General features: G+C 45.9%; 1 protein-coding gene across 8 annotated transcripts in view; it reads right to left on the reverse strand.

Annotated features, from left to right (window-relative positions):
• LOC119954164 (sodium channel protein type 2 subunit alpha-like) overlaps window positions 1-22,454 on the reverse strand; it is a 295,132-nt gene that overhangs the window by 22,605 nt on the left and 250,073 nt on the right. For all 8 annotated transcript variants that reach the window (XM_038779136.1, XM_038779137.1, XM_038779138.1 and 5 more), the window contains 2 exons: window positions 19,698-19,982; window positions 9,734-9,787 (listed from right to left, as the gene is read on the reverse strand). In XM_038779136.1, the coding sequence (XP_038635064.1) occupies window positions 9,734-9,787; window positions 19,698-19,982 (339 nt within the window). The remainder of the gene's footprint in view (window positions 1-9,733; window positions 9,788-19,697; window positions 19,983-22,454) is intronic.

Consider the following 22,454-nt stretch of genomic DNA (forward strand, 5'->3'; position numbering starts at 1 on the left):
CGTAATTTGGTATCTCATTTGGTGTCTCAAAAAAGTGACTCGCATGATACATGAGGTATAGCATAAAATCATGTTTTGGGGTCTAAAATTTAGGGGTCGCATGATACGCGAGATCGCATGATACGCGAGTATATACGGTATCTGAATCAAGAGCAAACATGCGTCGAGATGCTCCACTCCAATGCTGAAGACCGCTGCTAGCCTGCCCTTGTCCTTTTTCCGGGTTGCTGGACTATTACATAAGAACCAACCTGGGGATATACTGACTGAAGGTTGGGATTCTATTCAGCATGAGAAACCCAAATGATAGAAAGCGCCAAACATTTGTAGAATGATATCAACAGCTGGGAACCCAATGTATATAAGGCACAACATGATCTTTGCCATTTGTATCCCGTGCTTAATTTCTGCAGGTAGTCTGGTGTGAACTTCCTTCTGGGCCTAACTTTCACTCCCACACATTAGAACAGCAAAGTTCCAGAAGGCTGACGTTTAGATTCAGCTGGAATGTTCTTTATGTTCTTCAACATCTTCAAATTTTGGTGACTTTTTTTAACTAGGAGCAGGATTCTCATCGTCCCTGCGGTGGTCCCCTGCCATTGGCTGGTGGCAGGATCTTCTGGTCCCGTCGCTGTCAATAGGATTTACACTTTAGGCACACACCCACCCTGGCCACTGAGAAATCCATGGTGCGACCGGAAGATCTCGCTGGCGGTAACAGCTGGAAATTTCCGGCCCAGGTTTTGATGTTTGCTGCAGCATATTCACTGCCATTTACCTCGGGAACATGGTGATTGTTGTCCATGTATAAGGTAATACAAAATGTCAGCGAGCCATTTGACTGTGGAGGCTGCAGCTCGTGGGTCCAATACAATTCTCACTTCATGCCCACAGACATGCATGTGCAAGTGTCACAGGAAAATGATCAAGAGTGGAAACATTGACGAAAGAAATAGAAAAATCAGCCAAAGGATTCTGAGCCCAAGTTCCAAAGGCCAGCTAACTTAATACATGGAATCCAACCCGGATCTTACGATCATTCCTACTTATCCGTTATTTAGGTAAGCCTTCCATACACTGTAGTCCAGTGAATCAGCTTCTCAAGCATTCACCTAACATTAGTTATAGATACGATGTTAGGAGGGATATTAGAGATACATTGCATGACCACTTTAACACCCAACAAGTTAGTGAAGACTCATAACGTGGCTTCTGGAAAATATGACCATACTTTACAGATTCATTTTAAAGGAAGGCATTGGGTTGATGGATGTAGTCCAGTTGACACTGTATGCCTGGATTATGAAAAAAGTGCCATGTATTGAACTAATTAATAAGATAGAGCCCTGTGAGATTCGTGAGCAGATTTTGGATTAAGAATTGTTTACACTTGCCTAGTTGTCATTAATGGCAAATGGTGAAAGAGCTAGTGTATGCATAGCCAACGTCTACCAGAGGTTTGCAGAACAGGTAGATTATGATATTAATCAATGCACAATGCTGATTTGATTTCCATTTAGGAGTTCAATGTTTAACCAACATTAGCTTGCAAGCTAACAAGCATCAGAAAGGACCTTCCCTAGTGCTCTTTAAAGGGATCATCAACTACATGATGGTTAGTAGCTGATTGATTTTTGCCAGCTGTTGATATCATTCTACAAATGTTTGCCGCTTTCTATCATTTGTTCAGGTTGCAAAAATGCATGGGTTGTTCACAGATGTAGGTGCCCTTCCTCTTGGAATAGAGCAAGACTGAGAGAATGAGTAGAGGTCACGCAGAACAGGACAAGTTAGATGAGGAAGGAGGAGGGTGGGGAGAATGATTTTCAGCAGGAGGCCAAATTTTCCCAGGGTGTTCAGGAAGCAATTCTTCTATCTGAACCTCAGCAATGAACTGTATGTGACTCGTCTGCACTTCACTGAAAATGGCTAACTGTTGCAGCCACAATTCCAGTTGACCGAAAAGTGCAACCTGGTGATGACCATTTGTGTCTGGCTCCTTCTAGGTTAACACCTCACAGTTTCCCACCCACTTTTACATAAGGGCGATCACTGAACCTCTCTGTTTAAAGAGAGTTAATTACACTCTCTTTAACTTCTTTCAAGTTAGAAGCAGGCAGAACAAGAATGAGGGTTTTTAAAGATTGTGAGCTTTCACATTGGGTAGGATGCTGTTGACTGAATGCACATTGCTTTGTGGGTATCACGTGTCAATTCTGATGTGATGTACTGGAACAAAACGGAATTCCACTCCCAGCTGCTGTGATCATCGACAGGCCTTCAGGCAGTCAAACTCCAGTTTCTTGGTAGTCATTAATGCTTCCATTCTGTGGCAGTCAAACTGCACCAGCTGCATTTAAGCTGCCATACTAAATGGAAGGATGGCTACTGGCTGACCAAGACTACCTGCAGACAGCTCGGCTCATGACTCACAACCTATACACAACCTGTACAGCCTGAAGGGCACTAGCTAACAGGCTGAGGAGGAGAGGCATGAGGAGAAGGAAGAGGAGGACACACCAATGAGAGTCTCCTTCTAGCAGTGTCGTCTATGAAGAATTCATTAAAGTGCGATTCCCGTAACTGCAAACTCAATTCACCATTCACCAATAGTCCCGCACTCCTTACCTTTCCTCTGTTACTGACCATCAGCGATTAATTATGAGAGGTATGGACAGGGTGGATAGCAACAAGCTTTTCCCAAGAGTGGGGGTGTCAGTTACAAGGGGTCACGATTTCAAGGTGAGAGGGGGAAAGTTTAAGGGAGATGTGCGTGGAAAGATTTTTACGCAGAGGGTGGTGGGTGCCTGGAACGCTTTACCAGCGGAGGTGGTAGAGGCGGGCACGATAGCATCATTTAAGAGGCATCTAGACAGGTATATGAACGGGCGGGAACAGAGGGAAGTAGACCTTGGAAAATAGGAGACAGGTTTAGATAAAGGATCTGGATCGGCACAGGCTTGACTGTCACACTTGACACACTTGACTGTCATGACTGCCTGGGCTAGTGTGCGGTTAATTCCAGTCTGACTTAACTCCGAGTCTCAACACCAGTGAAATTAGATTTATTAAAATACCCAAGGTATTTGGTGGAGTCCAATAAACTACAGTCACCCGGTTTGAAACCTCAAAACACAAGTGATCTTTTATTATGAACAGCATCTTTAATTAAACTGACAGAAAATTTAGCTAGCTATCTACTACACATTTCCCAACCGCCCATTTTTTAACTTGCCCCATTCTTTACACACACATACATACAGACAGACCACATAGAGAGAAAGGGTAGTGGAAAGGGAAATAAAATATGAATGAAATAACAGGATAGTGATCTTTGATTCACAGAGATGACTTCCAGTCCATGACTTTCTGAAGTTCAGGCTTCTGGTTTGGTACTTCCTTTCTTCTGGGGCAGCAGGGTAGCACACGTGGTTAACACAGTGGCTTCACAGTGCCAGGATCTCAGGTTCAATTCCCTGCTGGGTCACTGTCTGTGCGGAGTCTGCACGTTCTCCCCGTGTGTGTGTGGGTTTCCTCCGGGTGCTCCAGTTTCCTCCCTCAGTCCAAAGACGTGCAGGTTAGGTGGATTGGCCATGATAAATTGCACTTAATGTCCAAAAAGGTTAGGCGGGGTTTTGGGTTATGGGGATAGGGTGGAAGTGAGGGTTTAAGTTGGTTGGTGCAGACTCGATGGGCCGAATGTCCTCTTTCTGCACTGGATTTCTCTCAGAAACATCACCAGCAGGAACCAATCTTTTGTTCAGGCAGAACACTTCCTGGCTAATCCATTGGTTGCCAGTTAACCAATCAAACTGATTCCCTCCAAAGCCAGTTCCTCCCATCTACTTAGTTCTAGGCTTGATGTGATTGTCTCAGGTGAGGTCACCGTTCCTGCAGACTCAGCATCATTTCAGGTTCATTGCAAAGGACACTCACTTTCAGGACAATAGAACAGTTATTTTACTTCAGCCCCTGAAGAGCAACAAGCTGCTGGTTTTAATACACTTAAAAGATCTTCAGCGTCCATCTGCAGACAGCAGGCGACAGAGAGAGAAAACACAGCTCCCTTCACTTCTGAACTCTGATCACTTCTGGAAGGCTCTCTCAGAAACATCACCAGCAGGAACCAATCACTGACTTTTGTTCAGGCAGAACACTGGGCGAAATTCTCCCCCCCCCACGACGGGTGGGAGAATAGCGGGAGGGCCTTCCCGACTTTTTTGACGCCCTCCCGCTATTCTCCCCCCCCCCCGCCGAAATCCCGACACGAATCGCTGCCGCCGTTTTTTTACGGCCGGCAGCGATTCACAGCTGTTAGAAGGGCCGAAGTCCCAGCCCTTTACGACCTTTTTACGAACGGCAAACACACCTGGTCCTGCCGTTCGTAAAAACGTCGTGACCACCTGGAAAAAAATAACCATGGCACCGATTGGCACGGCAGTACCACGGCCGTGCCAAGGGTGCCATGGGCCCGCGATCGGTGCCCACCGATCGCGGGCAGCGGGCCCGATGCCCGCGCACTATTTGTCCTTCCGCCGCCCCGCAGTATCAATACGCGGGGCGGCTGAGGGGCAACCCGGACCGCGCATGCGCGGGTTTCGCGCAAAAACGCGATGACGTCACCCGCGCATGCGCGGGTGGAGTCTTCCCACCTGCGCATGCGCGGCTGACGTCATATGACGCGTCAGCCGGCGCTAAGTCCGACAAGCGGGCTTAACGATTTTCGTTAAGCCCGACTTGTCGGAGCCTCCGACGTCGGGCTGCTAGCCCCGACGGGGGACCAGAATCGGTCCCCCGTCGGGAAGGGGCGCGATGCCGTAAAACCCGCCCGGGTTTTACGGCAGTTTGACGATTTCTCCCGTTTTGGGAGAATTTCGCCCACTGTTGTTGGCCAATCCATTGGTTGCCAGTTAACTGATTCACTCCAAAGCAAGTTCCTCCCATCTACTTAGTGCCGAAGAATCTGGCTTCTCCTACCCACAAACACAAAGCCTGAAAATATGGTACCTTGGCAAGCAGGCTGTTTTAAGCTTTGAGTCTTCTGCTTTTCTCTCTCTACTTAAAGGCACATCCGAATTATTGATCCATGGACCAAAACAATTAAATTGTGTAAAAGAAATGGGAACAAAGGAAATAGATGGGAAGGACTCTTACATGACAACACAAAGATATAAGCCGACACAAAATACTGTAAACAGCATTTATAAATTTAATCATGCCATTTTTCATACACAATTTGCATTCACTTACTGCCTGTCTTCCATGTGACTTTTCCTGTCCTATTGCTCCTGTTGATTGCAGCATGAATAATGACTTTCAGCAAAGGAATCTGCAGACTGCCTTGCCAGATGGATGGCCCTGGATCTGCTCTGCACCTTCCGACCAACACTGTACATGTACCTGCACCAAATGGACTGAAGTGGTTCAAGAAGGCATCTCACCACCCTGTTCTCAAGGGCAATTCAGGATGGGCAACAAATGTTGGCCCTGCCAGCGATGTCCACATCCGGTGAAAGATTAAATAAAAAGACAAAACGGCTTGGCTTCAGACTGAATCATCCTGACTTGGGTGACAGTGTTCTGGGCAGGCTGGCTGTCAGGCAAGGACATTGGCAGAGAGGCAGTGTTGGCAGCACAAGTGCTGTCATTCTGTGATAATGTAGCGAGTCTGTGCTGCATGGAGCTGTTGTCACTCCTGTTGTGTTATGCTGCTTCGGATAACACAGGCTGCTACTTGATGCAGTCTTAACTAAAGGATGCTCCAGACTCTGAAGTGAGTTCAACATGTTTATTAAACTATTAACACAGTTCTCAAATGAGTTTGACTCTCTGCCAATCTAACTGTAGTAACTCAGTCTAGCTGTACCAGCTTGCTCTAAGCCTCATGCTGGGGTGTGATGCTGCTGATCAACCCTGTCTAACTCTCTAGATGTCTGTCTGTGGAAAGAGGCAGGGTGTGAGTGCCTCATCCCTTTTATAGTGTTTATGTCATGCCCCCTTGTGGTGATGCCACCTCTGAGTGTCCAGACTGCCTCATTGGTTGTGTCCCATTCTGAGTATTCATTGGTTGTATGTTTACATATCATGACAACCCCCTCGGGTCAGTGCCTCAACGATCCTGGTAATCTTCTGGAGGACAGATTGTTGGACCACAGCTCTACCCTGCCAACCCCTTTGAAAACTGGCATCCACCATTCACGGTGGCAGCACTTTGAGCTTGCATGAGGGCAATATGAGCTTCCACTGCAGCACTCGCACACTTGCTGGAAGCTACTTGTGCTGAAGTGAAAACTAAGGCATTAGTCATTGCATGCTGTATCACGGTCAGGTCCACAAATGTGCTCATGGAGGTGGTCACAATTTCTGTGCAGGAAGGAGTTGGCTCTGAGCTCGACACAAAGCCCTGTGCCAAGTTGGTTCCAGACTGCTCCATGGTCGTTGACATTGAAGGCTGACTTTCTGGTAGGTTTCCCACTGAATAAAGCATTTTGTTCTGCATCTCTCTGCCTTCTTCTTCCGCTTACTCCAAAGTCTTCGTCTGAGTTTCTGTCATAAATCTCATGTGCAACGTCATCCTCTGGTGAGCTGGCACTGCTGCTCTGTTGTAGTCCACTCATGCTCAGTATCTCACTCTGTGCAGATCCCAGCTTTAATCCATCTGCTATTATACATGCATTGTCAGTACCTGAGCTGGTGGCTGTGAGTCTGAAATTAAATGATGCCATGTCTTCATGATCACTCTCTTGGTATTCTTCTACTGCCTGACAATGTTGTACTTCTTGTCTACCAGTCTAGGAACCCTGCAGTGAGTAATTCCCCTCCCGACTCCCCAAACTCTGTCCACCAGCTACAAGGTACAAGTCAGGAATATGCTGGAATACTCTCCACTTACCTGGATGAGTGCAGCTCTAACAACACTCAAGAAGCTCAACACCATCTAAGACAAAGCAGCCCACTTGATCGGCATCCCATCCGCCACCTTAAACATTTACTTCCTCTACAACTGGCACACAATGGCAGCTGTGCATGCCATCTACAAGATGCACTGCAGCAATTCACCGAAGCTCTTTAGACAGCAACGTCCAAACCCATGACCATCTAGAAGAGAAAGGGCAGCAGACAAGGGAGAACACCAGCATCTGGAAGTTTCCCTCCAAGTCGCTCATTGACCTGAGTTGGATATATATCTCCATTGCTTCACTTGGTCAAAACCCTGGAAAACCCAGCCTAACAGCACGGTGGGTGTACCTACACCACATTTGGGGCAGCACGGTAGCATGGTGGTTAGCACAATTGCTTCACAGCTCCAGGGTCCCAGGTTCGGTTCCCGGCTGGGTCACTGTCTGTGCGGAGTCTGCACATCCTCCCCGTGTGTGCGTGGGTTTCCTCCGGGTGCTCCGGTTTCCTCCCACAGTCCAAAGATGTGCGGGTTAGGTGGATTGGCCATGATAAATTGCCCTTAGTGTCCTAAAAAGTAAGGTTAAAAGAGGGGGGGGGGGGGGGGTTTGGGTTACGGGTATAGGGTGGATACGTGGGTTTGAGTAGGGTGATCATTGCTCGGCACAACATCGAGGGCCGAAGGGCCTGTTCTGTGCTGTACTGTTCTAATCTAATCTAATCTAATCTAATCGACTGCAGCGGTTCAAAAATGCAGCTCACCACAACCCTCTCAAGGGCAATTAGAGGTGGGCAAAAAATGCTGGTCGATCTATGTTCTCATGTTTGTAATCTGTACCATTGCACAATGCTTATTTTCAAGAGGAACTCAAGTAGAACTTCAAGAGCATTACTAATTGGTCCATCTTAACCACATGACCATGGTCAGCATGGCCATTTCCAGCAATTATTCCTAAAGAGCACACAGGCATATTTTTCTTTTAAATTCTCTTTGCCCAGGCTTTCCATTTTTTATCCACTTTCAATGGATCACTTGAACAATCCTTTTTAAAAATGAGTTCAAGCACCTATTTAAAAAGAAAAATTGTACAATCAGCTCGCAATCAGCTCAGAATATTTGTGCTTCTGAACCTCATTCTCCCTCTACTTTATGTGGTCCCAGCCTTCTCGGACTCTGTGGGTTGAATTTTTGGGTCTGAAGGGGCTGGGCCAAAAGCAGTAGGGTGGTTGGCCAGCTTGCTGGTTCCCTCACCCTGTTTCCTTTGCTGGATATTGTTGCCTGGGCAGTTGGGGGAGGGGGAGTTCATGATCTTGCGTGCTCCCCAGTTAAGGCCAATCAAGATTTCGAGAAGCTCTTTGAGAATCTGTTAACGGGTAATGTGGGGGCAGGTGTGCATTCTGAGATTTTCACAGCAGCTCAGGTGCTCATGTACTGCCTGGGACAGTCTGGGTAAGAGCACATTGGCTCTTGTTCTATCCATCGCCAGCTAGCTTTCTGAACATTCACAGGCCAACAATTTGGCAGTGATAGAGTCAGGCAGCACAGAAGGAGGCCATTCAGCCCATCATTGCCTGTGATGGCTCCTTGAAAGAGCTACCCAATTAATTCCAATCTCTTGCTTTTTTCCCTTCACAGCTCTGTACATTTTTCCTTTCAAGTATATTGCTCTCCACAAGGAAAGATAGAGCAGAAAAAATACATATTAAAATTAGATAGATGCCATAACAAATATAGGCAGTGTCAGTAATACAGTAGAAAGAGAGGAGACAGAAGTTGCACAGAATTATAGAAAACAATCTAGATTCAAATGACTCATCTGAGGGGACAGTTCTCAGTTGCCTCGCACCGCCATCAACCATAAGCCTTAAAAAGATAATAATTTTGAGCAATAACAGGAATCTACTCATTCAACCCTCCTACTTGCTGTTTGGCTGATAAAGCAAGATAACCCAGCGCTGGCTTCTCACGATAAACTCTTCTTTACCACAGTCTTTGCTGTGCTATTGCTTGTCTGTCTCTTATCAAGGGGAAAGCACCGTGGCCTCCGAGTAATCACCTGAATGAAATAATGAAATGGGAACCACTGCCAATCCCACATTGAGCAAAAGCTCAGACCCCTCTCTCCATCCCCCCTAAAAATCTTATTGATTCTGCATTTGATTGAATCTACTCACCAATTAATTATTCTCTTTTGGTGTGAACGACATTGAAGGGGAAAGCTACAGACCCAGTGGGATTTTGGCCAAAAAAACAAATCATCTAAAATTCTATTCTGTGCAAGAATTGGACACATGATTTAACGACGGGTAGAAATTATACATGTTGGGCTGTTGATCACACAGAAACATGGAAGACAGGAGAAGAAGTGGGTCATTTGTCCCTTCGAACCTGCTCCGCCATTCAATATGATCATGGCTGATCCTCTATTTCAACGCCATACTCCCGGGCTAACCCCATGCCCCTTGAAGCCTTTAATAGAAACAATACTGAGCTGAGGATGGAATTGTGAAAATACAATAGAACGTCTACATTGGTGTGATAATATTCCACCATCTACAGGTGCAGAAATGAGATGTATAGAATGCTCTAAGCATACATATTTTTCAATAGGAAGCCAACTAAAGGCAGTGATGGTTAACAATAGAAAGAGAGAGAGAGAGGGGGCGAGAGAGAGAGAAAGCGGGAGAGCGAGAGAGAGAAAGCAATCAATTTTCCTCTGCTTTTAATGGCGTGGGGTTAAAATCATTGAACATATTCAATCACAATCAAAAATTAAATTTGTACAAGCTTATGAATGTTTTAAATGAAAGCTTTTAACAGAGAGCAACTACTCACATCACGGGAGTCAACGGCTGCATACATTATCTCCATCCAGCCTTTAAAGGTTGCCTATTTGGAACAAAATTAAGAAGGCAGTGTACTACATCCTTAGTCACAAGCTATTTTCTTTCACATTGTTAATCAATATTAATGCTACTTCCCAGCAGTCAGTTTAAAAAATAGTAGACCACATGATATCAGAATGCCTTGAATATTCAGTATCATGAAGTTCTGTGGCATAACGGATCTTATATATTGTTTAGCTCTATATAGTGCTTTAAATTATTTGCAACATTAAAATATTGTAATGAAAACTAATAAAATCAGTAGAAAAAATTCTCTCACACAACGGGTGGTTTGGGTCTGGAATACAGTCTGGTGGAGGCAGGTTCAATCGAGGCATTCAAGAGGGAACTAGATGATTATTTGAGTAGAAACCATGTGCAGGGGTATGGGGAAAAGACACAGGGGTGGCACTAAGTTATGATGCTTGTTTGGAGAATGGCCGGTGCAGAATGGGCTGGAATATCCTCCTTCTGCACCGTAACAATTCTGTGATTCCAAGAAGATGGAAGATGACAGACATTCATTGTTGCATTATCGAATCTCACAACTGACAGCTTCTGTGCCTGTGCTGGTCCGAGGTCTTTAGCTGGAGCTGCGTATCATTTCCTTGACATTCTGCAATCATTCTTACAAATACCAATCAAATTCCCTTTCACGTGTACTACTAGGACTGAATCTATGTCTTCTCGTTAAGAAGAGTTAGTTGGTGACTTTATAGCACTTTATTTTACTATCCCTAGCTCGTTTTGGATCAGATAAAATTTATTATGTTGCCAATAACTTTGTTATTGTTATTCTCAAGTGGGCAGAATAGTGAAACACTGAGTGTTATCAATAAATATATTTTTTTAATTCTATCTTTTTTTTTGTGTACAGGTGCTGTATAACTTGCTTTGATATTTGTCTTGAACAATATTTTTGAGAGCTTTATATTGGGTTATCAGAAGAGGGCAGTCCTGGAGAACGGGGCCCCCAAGGCAACAGACCTGTATTTCTCTTCTGACACAAATTATCCTGCATTGTGCTTTCAGCACTTTCTGAGCGGGATCTTGTCCCCTCTAAAAATAATCACGGGGCAGGATCATTTCTCAGTCCCGAACCTACATTTGGCAATCATGGACAGCAGTCACTCCCAATCAGAGAACCTGCAGTCTTGGAAGCAGAGCAACCCCACCAGCAGAGGTGGCGCTGTAGGGGGAGTTCCACACGGGTTCCTCTCTCTTAAAGACACCTTCTCGAGAAGTTTGAGCGTTTATAAAATCAATTGATGGTATATCCGTGCAGGAGTGGCCTGCTGATGCCTGAAGATCCATCAGGGTTGTGGGAGGGCCTCATGAACCCTCTGCTGCTGCCAACCACCTCCAGGTGCCTGCCAGTTTTTGGTGCTCTGGCTGCCTGTCCAATCTGTCCAGAAATGGACACTTAACTCAAATTGGCTACCCACCACTACTGGAAATGCATCAGCCTGACTTAATATAATAGGCTGAGAGGGGAGGTAAAAGGGAAACTGAGACTGGCAAGGAGAGAATATGAAAACAAAATAGTAGTCAACATAAAACAGAACCCAAAGGGCGGCACATGGCACAGTGGTTAGCACTGCTGCCTACGGCGCTGAGGACCCGAGTTCGAATCCATGTCCTGGATCACTGTCCGTGTGGAGTTTGCACATTCTCCTCGTGTCTGAGTGGGTTTCGCCCCCACAACCCAAAGATGTGCAGGTTAGGTGGGTGCTAAATTGCCCCTTAATTGGAAAAAAAATAATTGGGTACTCTAAATTTATTTTTAAAAAACATAAAGCTAACCCAAAAATCTTCTGTGGCGTAGAAGAATTGTAAGAGATGGAATGAGCCCTATTAGTGACAAAGAAGGTGATATATTCTGAGCGGGATGCATTTTGGCAGAAGGGATAGGGAGTAGTAATATTTAAACGATTTGCAACAGAGTCCGGTGCCGAGTACATTTAGCCAGGTGTTTCCTGGTGCTCGCAGCTATCAAACGGGACAGCTATGAAATGGGACTATGTTACAATGCAGGGCCTCAGCGACAACGCTCCGTCGAGGCCACACTTAGTCCCATTTCCTGCACTGAGGAGCTCCGCTGCCAGAACACCTTAGTGCAGGAGGAGATCGGGACGCCATTTAAAATGGCGTACCGATCTCTTGACCTTCCCAATGCGACTCCCAGACCGCCAACTCATCTATAAGGGATGCTCTGGGCAGGGTGGCACCCTGGCACTGTTGTGCCACCCAGACACCTTGGCATTGCCATCCTGGCACCCTGGCATCACCAGGTTGGCACTGCCCCACCAGTACCACATGGGCACATTGGCAATGCCAGTCTGGCACCCCAGGCTTCCAGACTGATAGTGCCAGAGTGCAAGTCCAGCAGTGCCAAGGTGCCAAGTGGCATTAGCAGTGCCAGCATGCCACCCTACCCAGAGAGCAACCACCTGGGGGCCTCCCAAGTGCCATTCTGTCTAGTCCCCGTTTGAGGCGACCAATACTGAACGGCGCTCACCTAAGGTCTCCGAGGTCAAGTGGTTAGTCCCAAAGCCTCGGAATATCAGCCGAGTTGCATATTAGAGTGAGACTAGCTGCCACACTCTAATATGCAGATTTGGCACATACTGATCCCATGCACAATGGATGGGATTCAGATTGTGACATCTTGCAAGATACCGTTAGATTTCACGAGGCATGTTGAACCAGGTAGATCCCGGAAGAGGCCACTCCCGGCATCTACTGGCCACGCCGTGCTTCCATCCACCCACATGGGGGCACGACACAGCCGGTAAGTCGTGTCATAGACTAAATAGCATAGTTTTAAAGAATGTGTAGGAACAGAGGGACCTGAGGTGCATGTGAATCAATCTTTGAAGAAAATATTGAGAGCGTGTTTAGCAAATCATATATAATCTTGGGCATCATAAATAGAGGCACTGAATATAAAAGTTGGGAAGCGGTACTGGGCCTATATAAAGCTTTGGTTAGGCCCCAACTGAAGTACTGTGTGCAGTTCTGGTCACTACACTTTAGAAATGTGTGAGAGTTCTTGTGCAAGTGCAGAAGAAATTTACCACAATGGTTCCTGGATGGGGGATTTTAGTTACGGGGTTGGAAAAGCTGGAGCTGTTCTCTTTCGAATAAAGGAGATTGAGGGAACACTTGATAAATTTTTAAAAGATTATGACATGTTTGGATAAGGTAGGCAAGGAAAACAGTGTTGGCACTAGCTGGCAGTACAAGGATTAGGAGAGTTACGGTTTGGGCAAATGATGCAGGGAGAGTGTTTTTACACAGCGAGCATTAATGACTCGGAACTCGCTACTCATGAGTTGGAAGTGGAGACAATCAAGGATTTGAAAAAGGATTTTAGTTGGACACTGGAAGGAAGTAAATTTGTGTGGTCACGGAGATCGAGCTGGCGAGTGGCACTGAATAAATTGTTTACTGGAGAGCCAGCATGGACTAGTAGCTACCATCATCAGCCAGGACACCTGATACTGGAAAAAAATGTCTCCTGCAAAATAACCAGTCAGAACTAACATTACTTGTATTAACGCACACATTCACACATGGGCATGGATACATACACACACACATAAACATACGCGCATGAACAAACGACTACACATGCATGCATGTTATATGAGTTGGTTTAACACTGACTGCAACTGGATGCAGTAAAACTTGAAAACAGGCTTCCAACACGGTATATGGTTCAACACTGTTTTATTGAACCTGCTGATTACTGTACACAATCTGCTGTGGGCAGACACTCTATCAATCTAAGCTGCTAACCTCTGTCTGGCTTGACCAGACTGGCTCTGCGTCATGTGGGGATGGTGCTCACTGTACTGTGCATCCTGACTATCTCTGTCGCTGTATCCAGTGAGAGGAGGCAGAGTCTTGATGCCTCATGTGTTTTATAGTGGTAATATACCCTGCAGTGTCCTGTATGGTGATTGGTTGTTCTGTGTCCTGTGTGTTTATTGGTTATTCTGTGTGTCAATCACTGCCTGTCTGTATCTCATTGTATACATGAGTGGATATTATGACATCTCCCCTTTTTTAAATACATTTTGGACTGTGTCTGTACATACATGTAAGACTATGTACAAATGGTGAGTGAATGAACATATATACATAAGAAGGTGTCTAGTGTGCAGATCCAGAGCGAACTGAACACAATTTACAGGATTCAAGTCTATAGATTCAGTCTTTGTGGTTGGTGACGGATTCTTGTCGACCTCCTCAGAGGTGGAGGGAGGGACGCCGGCGCCTTGACAGGCGGGACTGCTGCCAGATCGGTGGCCTCGTGGTGCGAGATGTCCGGAGGAGGCATAATGACATGCGGAAAGGTGCGGTCAGGTGGTGGGCAGGCAACTTTGCGCAGTGCCCTCCTGTTGCGCGGAGAATGGAGCCATCAGTCATTCGAACAACAAAAGACCTGGGGTAAGCCTGTCTTACAACAACAGCTGGGGCTGACCAGCCTCCCTCAGGCAACTCGATGCGAACTTCTGGAGCCAGCGCAGGCAAATCAGTGGCATGAGCATCATACGTGATCTTCTGCTGGTCCCTCGATTGCTTCACTTTTTGCAGCACCATGAGGTGGTCAAGGTCTTGAACATGGATGGCTGGAACAGTCATCCGCAGGTTGCAGTTCATGAGTAGCTGAGCCGGAGACAAACCAGTCGACAGAGGTGTTGCCCTGTATGCCAACAGCGCAAGGTGAAAATCAGATGCAGAGTCAGCAGCCTTGCAGAGCAGCCGCTTGACAATATGGACCCCTTTCTCGGCCTTCCCGTTTGATTGCGGGTAATGGGGACTGGATGTGACATGGTTGAAGTGGTAGGATTCTGCAAAGTTGGACCACTCTTGGCTGCAGAAACATGGACCGTTGTCACTCATTACTGTGAGTGGTATCCCGTGCCTGGCAAACGTCTCCTTACAGGCCTCGGTGACTGACTTTGACGTGAAGTACGACAGTTTCACCACTTCTGGGTAGTTGAAGAAGTAGTCGATTAAAAGCACGTAATCACGTCCATTTGCGTGAAAGAGGCCTATCCCCACCTTAGACCACGGAGAGGTCATGATCTCATGCTGTTCCAGCGTTTCTTTGGGCTGGGATGGTAGGAATTTCTGGCATGTTGTGCAATTGAGGACCACGTTGGCAATGTCCTGGCTGTTGCCAGGCCAGTAAATTGCCTGCCGAGCTCTGCGTTGACATTTCTCGACCCCAAGGATCCCCATAACAACCGTTAACTCGTCCTTAACGTTAAAGAACTGGGGGCATTGCCCCTTTTGCCAGCCATTTGCGAGGTGTTGCATCACGCGCTGCAGTAGAGGATCTTTGGCAGTTTCTTCGTGTATTTGGACAATTCGTTCATCAGTGGCTGGGAGGTTACTGGCACACAACTGTACCTGTGCCTCAATGTGGTGAATGAAGTCAACCTGTTCACATGGCGTGGTGATGGATCGGGATAGGGCATCCACGATTATCAGCTCCTTACCCGGTGTGAAGACGAGTTCAAAGTCATATCAGCGGAGCCGACGGAGAATTCGCTGAAGCCGAGGTGTCATATAATTTAAATCCTTCTGGGTTATGTGGACTAAGGGCCTGTGGTCTGTTTCCACCGTGAACTTTGGCAGACCATCTACATAGTCATGAAACTTGACTATTTCTGTTAGGAGACCCATGCACTCTTTTTCCATCTGGGCATACCGTTGTTCGGTCGGAGTAATGTCCCTGGATGCATATGCCACTGGAGGCCAGGATGAGGAGTCGTCTTTCTGGAGGATTACCGCACCAATACCGTCCTGGTCTGTGGATATTTTGGTATCCTTGGTCGGGTCAAAGAACGCCAGTACTGGGGCTGTGGTGAGCTTTCCCTTCAGCTCAAGCCACTCCGCTTGATGTGCGGGAAGCCACTGAAACACTGTGGACTTTTTAACGAGATACTGGAGGGCTGTGATGTGGAATGCCATGTTAGGAATGAATTTTCCCAGAAAATTTACAATCCCAAGGAAGCGTAGTACCGCCTTTTTTGTCCTCTGGGGTTTTCATGGCTTTGATTGCCAGTACCTTGTCAGCATCAGGTTGCACACCCTGCTGGGAAATGTGGTCACCCAGAAATTTGATCGCTGACCGACCAAATGAGCATTTGGCCCTGTTTAGCTTGAGGCCATTCTCGTGGACCCTTTGAAAGACCTGTCTGAGCCGAGCTATGTGATCTTGAGGCATCGTGGACCAGGTGATCACGTCATCCACATAGACTCGCACACCCTCAATGCGCTCCATCATTTGCTCCATTATTCGATGAAAGACTTCGGAAGCTGAAATGATACCGAAAGGCATGCGGTTGTAACAATACCTGCCCAGGTTTTCCACATTGTAGACATCGCCTTCCTTTGGCTGGGCATTGCCGCTTTAAATGGGCGGAGCCACAATTTTGACACATCATGACGCTGACATCAGCGTGCTCCGTGCGCCTTCGCGCATACGCAGTGCGGTCGGCCGACGTTCGCACATGCGCAGTAGAGTTTACGGCCGCATCGTCCTCCCGGTCGTGGTGCGCATGCGTAGGGACCCAGGAAAAGCACGCAAAACGGCCTGCACCCTTTCTGCTTCATGGGAGGCCAGTTTTGCATTTTCTGCCGCCTTGATGCGGGGGTAAAGATTGCTGGCATGTTCATGGACAACACACGTTTCGATGGCAATGGAGAGGGTCATACGTTTGATTTTGAGGAGCTGCTCCTGCAGGGAGTCGGAATGGTCCCCGAAAACTATATGATCCTGGATCATGGAATCAGCAGTCGAATCATAATTATATGACTGCGCTAAGATACGGAGATGGTTCAAAAAGGACTGAAAAGGTTCATCCTTACCCTGAAGCCTCTGTTGGAAGATGTACCATTCAAAGCTCTCATTCACCTCGACTTTGCAGTGGCTGTCGAATTTTTGCAGAACTGTGTTGAACTTCGTCTTGTCTTTGCCATCGGCAAACGTGAGCAAGTTAAAGATGTGGATGGCTTGATCCCCCGCAGTCGACAGGAGCAGCGCAATCTTCCTGGCATCTGATGCTGCCTCGAGGTCAGAGGCCTCAATATACAAGAGGAACTTCTCCTGGGGGGTGGGTTGCGGAAACTCCCGGCCATTGCTTTTGTCATGATTAAATTTATCTACGCTTTTTACTTTGGAATGAGTATTCCAAGCTAGACCTCCAAGGTGGGTAGTGTTTTTGCTTATCTATGACTGGGGCATGTGACTCCCAAATAAGTTTCCAAGGTAGATGGTATTGTGCTCTCCACAGTGTTATGCACTTTGAAGATACTAAATTAAGCCTGCAATCCAATTTTGCCTGACCCCTGCCTGCTATCACTCTGGTGGCTACCAGTTTTTTTCTTCACGTGACCTTCCATGGCTGAGAACACCAACCTAAGCTCTCACCATTGTTGCCTCCCAATCTAAGATAGGACTAATAGGACTACCCTCTGCTTTAACCTCAACCTGACTCCCAGCTCTTGTGTCATGAACTCCCCTTTGCAACTAGAATGGAAACTGCACTGTGAACCCAGGTGTGATCTTGCTCTTCAAGTCTCCCTCCCCAACAGTATGATGAGCCATATAAAAGCAAAATACTGTGGATGCTGGAAATCTGAAATAAATGCAGAAAATGCTGGATGAACTCAGCAGGTGGGGCAGCATCTGAGGAGAATAAAACACAGCTAATGGTTTGTGTCTATATGACTCTTCTCCAGAACAGTCTGTAGGAGGGTCACCTGGACTCGAAATGTTAACTGTGTTTTTCTCACCAAAGATGCTACCAGACCTGGTGAGTTTATCCTGCATTTTCTGTTTTTATCTTAGCATAAGCCATATTCGAACCTTATTTTAAGACAGACTGATCTTCAGAACAAAAGCAAAATACAACAGATGCCGGAAACCTGAAATAAAAATAGGAAGTGCTGGAAATACTCAGTCGGTCTGGCAGCATCTGTGGACAGAGCAGGGCTAACCACTGTGCCACCGTGTCCTCTGGTAAAGCTGAGTATAGGGCATGGGATAAATCATAAGCTATATATGTGGATTTAAGTTTTACACAGCTCTTCAATTGTATATGTTTATTGAAGTTAATGATCAAAACCTCACATTTCGGAAAACAGGGAAGTGAAGTTAGTAGCAACTGCGGATACCTCTGGAGTGAGTGCAGGAATGAGAGTGCAGGAAGGAGTGAGGAAATGAGACACAACATTGAGGTGAGAGTGTAATTACAGTGTAAACAGTTTGCAGAGGCCATTTCCAATATAATTGTGGACAGACAAACTTATAAAGGCACAGTTAACATGAAGTGCATACAGTTGCACATTTTTTAAATGTAAATCATTCTCAAATGTTTATTCTAGTTGACATCAGCATTGCAATTTTTGACTCACAATAATGATGCATATATTCATCGACAGAAACCACAATTCAAGATAATTTTCCATATAAGGATCCATTGCAGCTCTGGAGTCTTACTGATGGTTAATTTATCTCAAATACAATCCATATGCTGGACATTGTTAAATTAATAATGAGGGGCCTGGATAAAGTAGATGGGGAGAAATGGTTTCCGCTTGTAAGAGGATCAAAGAAGAGGGCACATGTTTAAAGTGATTTGCAAAAAAGCAAATGTCATGTGAGAAAAAACTTTTTCACAGAAGGACTGGTCTGGACCTGGAATGCACTGCCTGGTCGTGTGGTGGAGGCGGGTTCAATTGAGGTATTCAAGAGTGCCATGGCAGTGTCCCTTTAAGAAATGTTTTCATCTTATCACATGGCTACAGTGATGTCATTGTGTGGGTGGAGCTGGGCTGTGGCTCTGGCGATTTACTTTTGTTTTTGAGTTGGGAGCTGGGCTTTGGCTCTGAGTTTTACATTCGCTTTGAGTTTGAACTGGTTTGTACAGCACAGGTTGAAAAAAGAAGTGTCTTTCTATCTTTATTTTAAAAGCTGTTTCCAGACTGTTTGATAACTTGAAAATAAATAACTATTTTCTGGAAGAAATTCAAACCTGCTGTTTTGGAAAGGATACAAGAGCATCCAAACCAGGTCTTCAGTGCTGTGCACTGGGCCACACCTTTGAAAAGGGTTTTCTGGTTTATGGGATCTTGTTATTAAATTGGAACAGTTATCGGGGGATTTATTGAGGGTTATGCATAATGTACTGTAGCTATGTGGGGTATTTATGTTGGTAGTTGATAAAATGCTTACTGTGTGTGTTTAGAAAAATGTTAACTAAATTTGTAGAATAAACTTTGTTTTTGACTAAAAGTGCTTAAGGCCTATGTTGAATAACACCTGAAAGGCAGGCCATTGTGCTCATTGTAACCAAAATAAACATTTGGAGGTCAGATGAACTCCATGATATACTTCGGAGTTTTCTAAACCCTGACCCATAACAAGTGGGCATTCAATGATTATTTGAAGAGAAACAATGCGCAAGGGTATGGGGAAATGACATGAAACCATATCGCTCATTTGCAGAGCTAATGCAGGCATGATGGGCCGAATGGCCTCCTTCTGAGCCATAACAATTCTGTGATTCTGTGATAAGGCTATAGATGAGGCAGTATGTGCCTCTGAACTATGAGAGCTATGAATCTAAAGAATGAATGTTAATAGGTTATCTGTCAATGAAAGATTATCACAATTATAGTAAACCCTGTCCTCACTCAACTTTTGTGACAGCGCATTGTCCAGCGGGGTAGTGTTGAGAACTTGAAGCTCTGCCTGATTTTCCCACCCTATTAATGAAAGTCACCAAGGATCATTTAATTGCCCCAACTGCCACCTTGGTGGACCATTATTGTCAGTGCAAACATGAAATTAAGTAAATCAACTGTTGCAACAAAGGTATGGGGTTACTTACCACCTGAAGTAAGGATAGATATCCTTGACCAACATTGTCAAAGTTGACCTTCAAGTTGACCCATCGCACTTCATCGGGCGCCATTGAGATGAGTTCATTGCAATCAGAACGGTTATTTATTTGATCAATGGGATATATTTCGGAGTTTGTGGTGTTTACGCATTTGAAATACTTTCCAGCAAACAAGTTCACTCCCATTATACTGAAAATCAGCCAGAAGATGAGACAAACCAAAAGCACATTCATGATGGATGGGATTGCACCAACCAGTGCATTGATGACCACCTAAAAAGACACAATATAAACTCAGGATTTAAAATACATCCAGGTTCCTCCAAATATACAACAAAGAAAATGCTCATTCATTGTGTTGTTAGTACATAGCATTTACAGAACAAAAACAGACCATTCGACCCATCCGTCCTATGCCGATGATTATGTTTGACATGAGCTTCTTTCCGTCTCTCTTCAATTCACACAATCGACATAATCTTTTTTCTTTTACTCATGTATTTATTTAGCTTCCTGATGCGCGATCAATAACTACTGAAACGAAGTAGTCCAAATTGAAGGCTTTAATCTACAAGATGTTTACCCAGCAGCTCGAGTACAGAGGAAAGATGGCTGCTGGGAAACACGGGTTCTTATACCCCGCCTCATTGGGCGGAGCTACCTTACATCTTGACCAATGAAAAGGCAAACACTTGGGCCAATGAGCAGCAAGCCTTCTCCACCAATGGGGGCTCACATTCCCAGGTATCGTAGTACCTCTAGTCATACGACCACACTTCCCCATAAATATATTTATGTTTTTCCCTCCAACTGCTTCTTGTGGGAGTAAATTCCACATTGTAACCATCCTCTGAGTAAAGATAGCTTTATTGGATTTATTAGTGGCTGTGGTATCTTTATGGTCTCTAGCTTTGAACATATGAACATGAAAAACAAAGGCAGGAGTAATCCATCCTGTTATTCAGTAGGATCATGGCTGATCTCCTGCCTCAACTCCGCTTTCCAACCCACTCTCCATATTCCCTAAGGGAGCAAGTGTCCGCCTATCTCAACCTTGCATGTACTCTACGAAGAAACATCCACAATCCTCTGGGATAGAGAATTCCAAATATTCCATCTGAGTAAAGAAATTTATCCTCATCAACGAGCTAAATTATCGGCCCCTTATCCTGCGACTGTGCATGACCCCCTGTCCCCCACCCCCCACTCTGCCACCATGTTCTAGATTCCCCAACCAGTGGATACAACCTCTCAGTCTACCTTGTCAAACCACTTCAAAACTTATAGGGCGTGATTGTGCCGCCTCAGGATGTGACGAGGTTGTTAAATCTTGCAAGAGGCCTCTGGCAATATTGGTGACGCTCGGGACACCTCGCGAGATCCATCAAGATCTTGCAGACGTCCTCACTGGGCGCGATCTAGATTTGCATATTTAAGTGAGTAGCTAGCCTCACTTAAGTACCTCTGCACCAGAGTCTCTCAAGGCCTGGGATTGAATGCTTGCACCTGGGAGACCTCGTCATGGTGCCGTTTAGCACTGGTCCACACAAATGTGGACCAGGCGTAACAGCACCTTGGAGGGGGGGGTTCCCAAGGGTCTCTCAGGTCATTCGAGGCCCCCGGGTGGTCGGGTTCTGGGCAGTGTGGTACCCTGGTACTCACTCTGCCACCTGGGCACCTTGTCACTGCCAGCCTGGCATCTTGGCACTGCCTCCCGGGAACTCTGGCAGGCGCACTGCCATGGTACCAGGCTGGCAGCGCCAAGGTGCCCGCCGGGTAGGTTGCCCTTGCCCGGATCTGACCCGCAGATGCTCTGTCCTTATGAGGTAGGGTGAGGGAAGCTTGAGGACCCCTTAATTAGTAAGTTGGGAAATCAGAGTAGTATTTAAAAATGGCGCCTGGTCACTTTCTGTACTGAGCTCGTCAGTGCAGAAAATGAAGGTAAGGGCGGCCTTGGTGGGGCTTTTCTCACCAAGACCAGAAAAGTCCCGTTTTCTGGCAGGGTCATTCTCAGCAGGTGCCGAGAAACACCCTGCTAAACGCACCCAAAACGGGACTCTGATTCTCCCCATTAAATTGCACTCTATGGGCGGCATGGTCGCAACGTGGTTAGCACTGCTGCCTCACAACGCCGAGGACCCAAGTTCGATCCAGGCCCCGGGTCACTGTACATGTGGAGTTTGCACACTCTCCCCGTGTCTGCATGGGGCTTACCCCCACAACCCAAAGATGTGCAGCCTTGGTGGATTGGCCAGGCTAAATTTCCCCCATAATTGGAAAAAAGAAAATTGGGTACTCTAAATTTATAAAAATAAATTGCGCCCTATATGTTTCAATGAGAGCACCTCTCATTCTTCAACACTCTAAAAGGTAAAGGCCCAATTTACACCACCCCTCAACATAGAATGACTCTCACATCCCAGAAACCAATCTAATGAGTATTTGTGGTGCCACCACCAAACCAAGAATATAATTTCTTAAATAAGAAGTCCAAAGCCCATAGCTAGCGCTCACACCAATGTCCTATACAATTGTCGCCAAATCTCCTTACTCTTGTTCTGCAATCCCCTAGCAACAAGGATCAACATGCCATTTGCCTTCCTAATTGTTTGCTATACCTGCTTGCTAACTTCCTGCATTCCTTGTATGAGTACACCCAAGCCTCTCTGAACATAAAGACTTGAAAGATTCACACTCTATAAAAAATATTGTTTTTATAATCAACGTAAATAACTTCACACCTCC

Source organism: Scyliorhinus canicula, chromosome 19, assembly GCF_902713615.1.
Source record: "Scyliorhinus canicula chromosome 19, sScyCan1.1, whole genome shotgun sequence".
In the NCBI taxonomy this organism is placed as follows: Eukaryota; Metazoa; Chordata; class Chondrichthyes; order Carcharhiniformes; family Scyliorhinidae; genus Scyliorhinus; species Scyliorhinus canicula.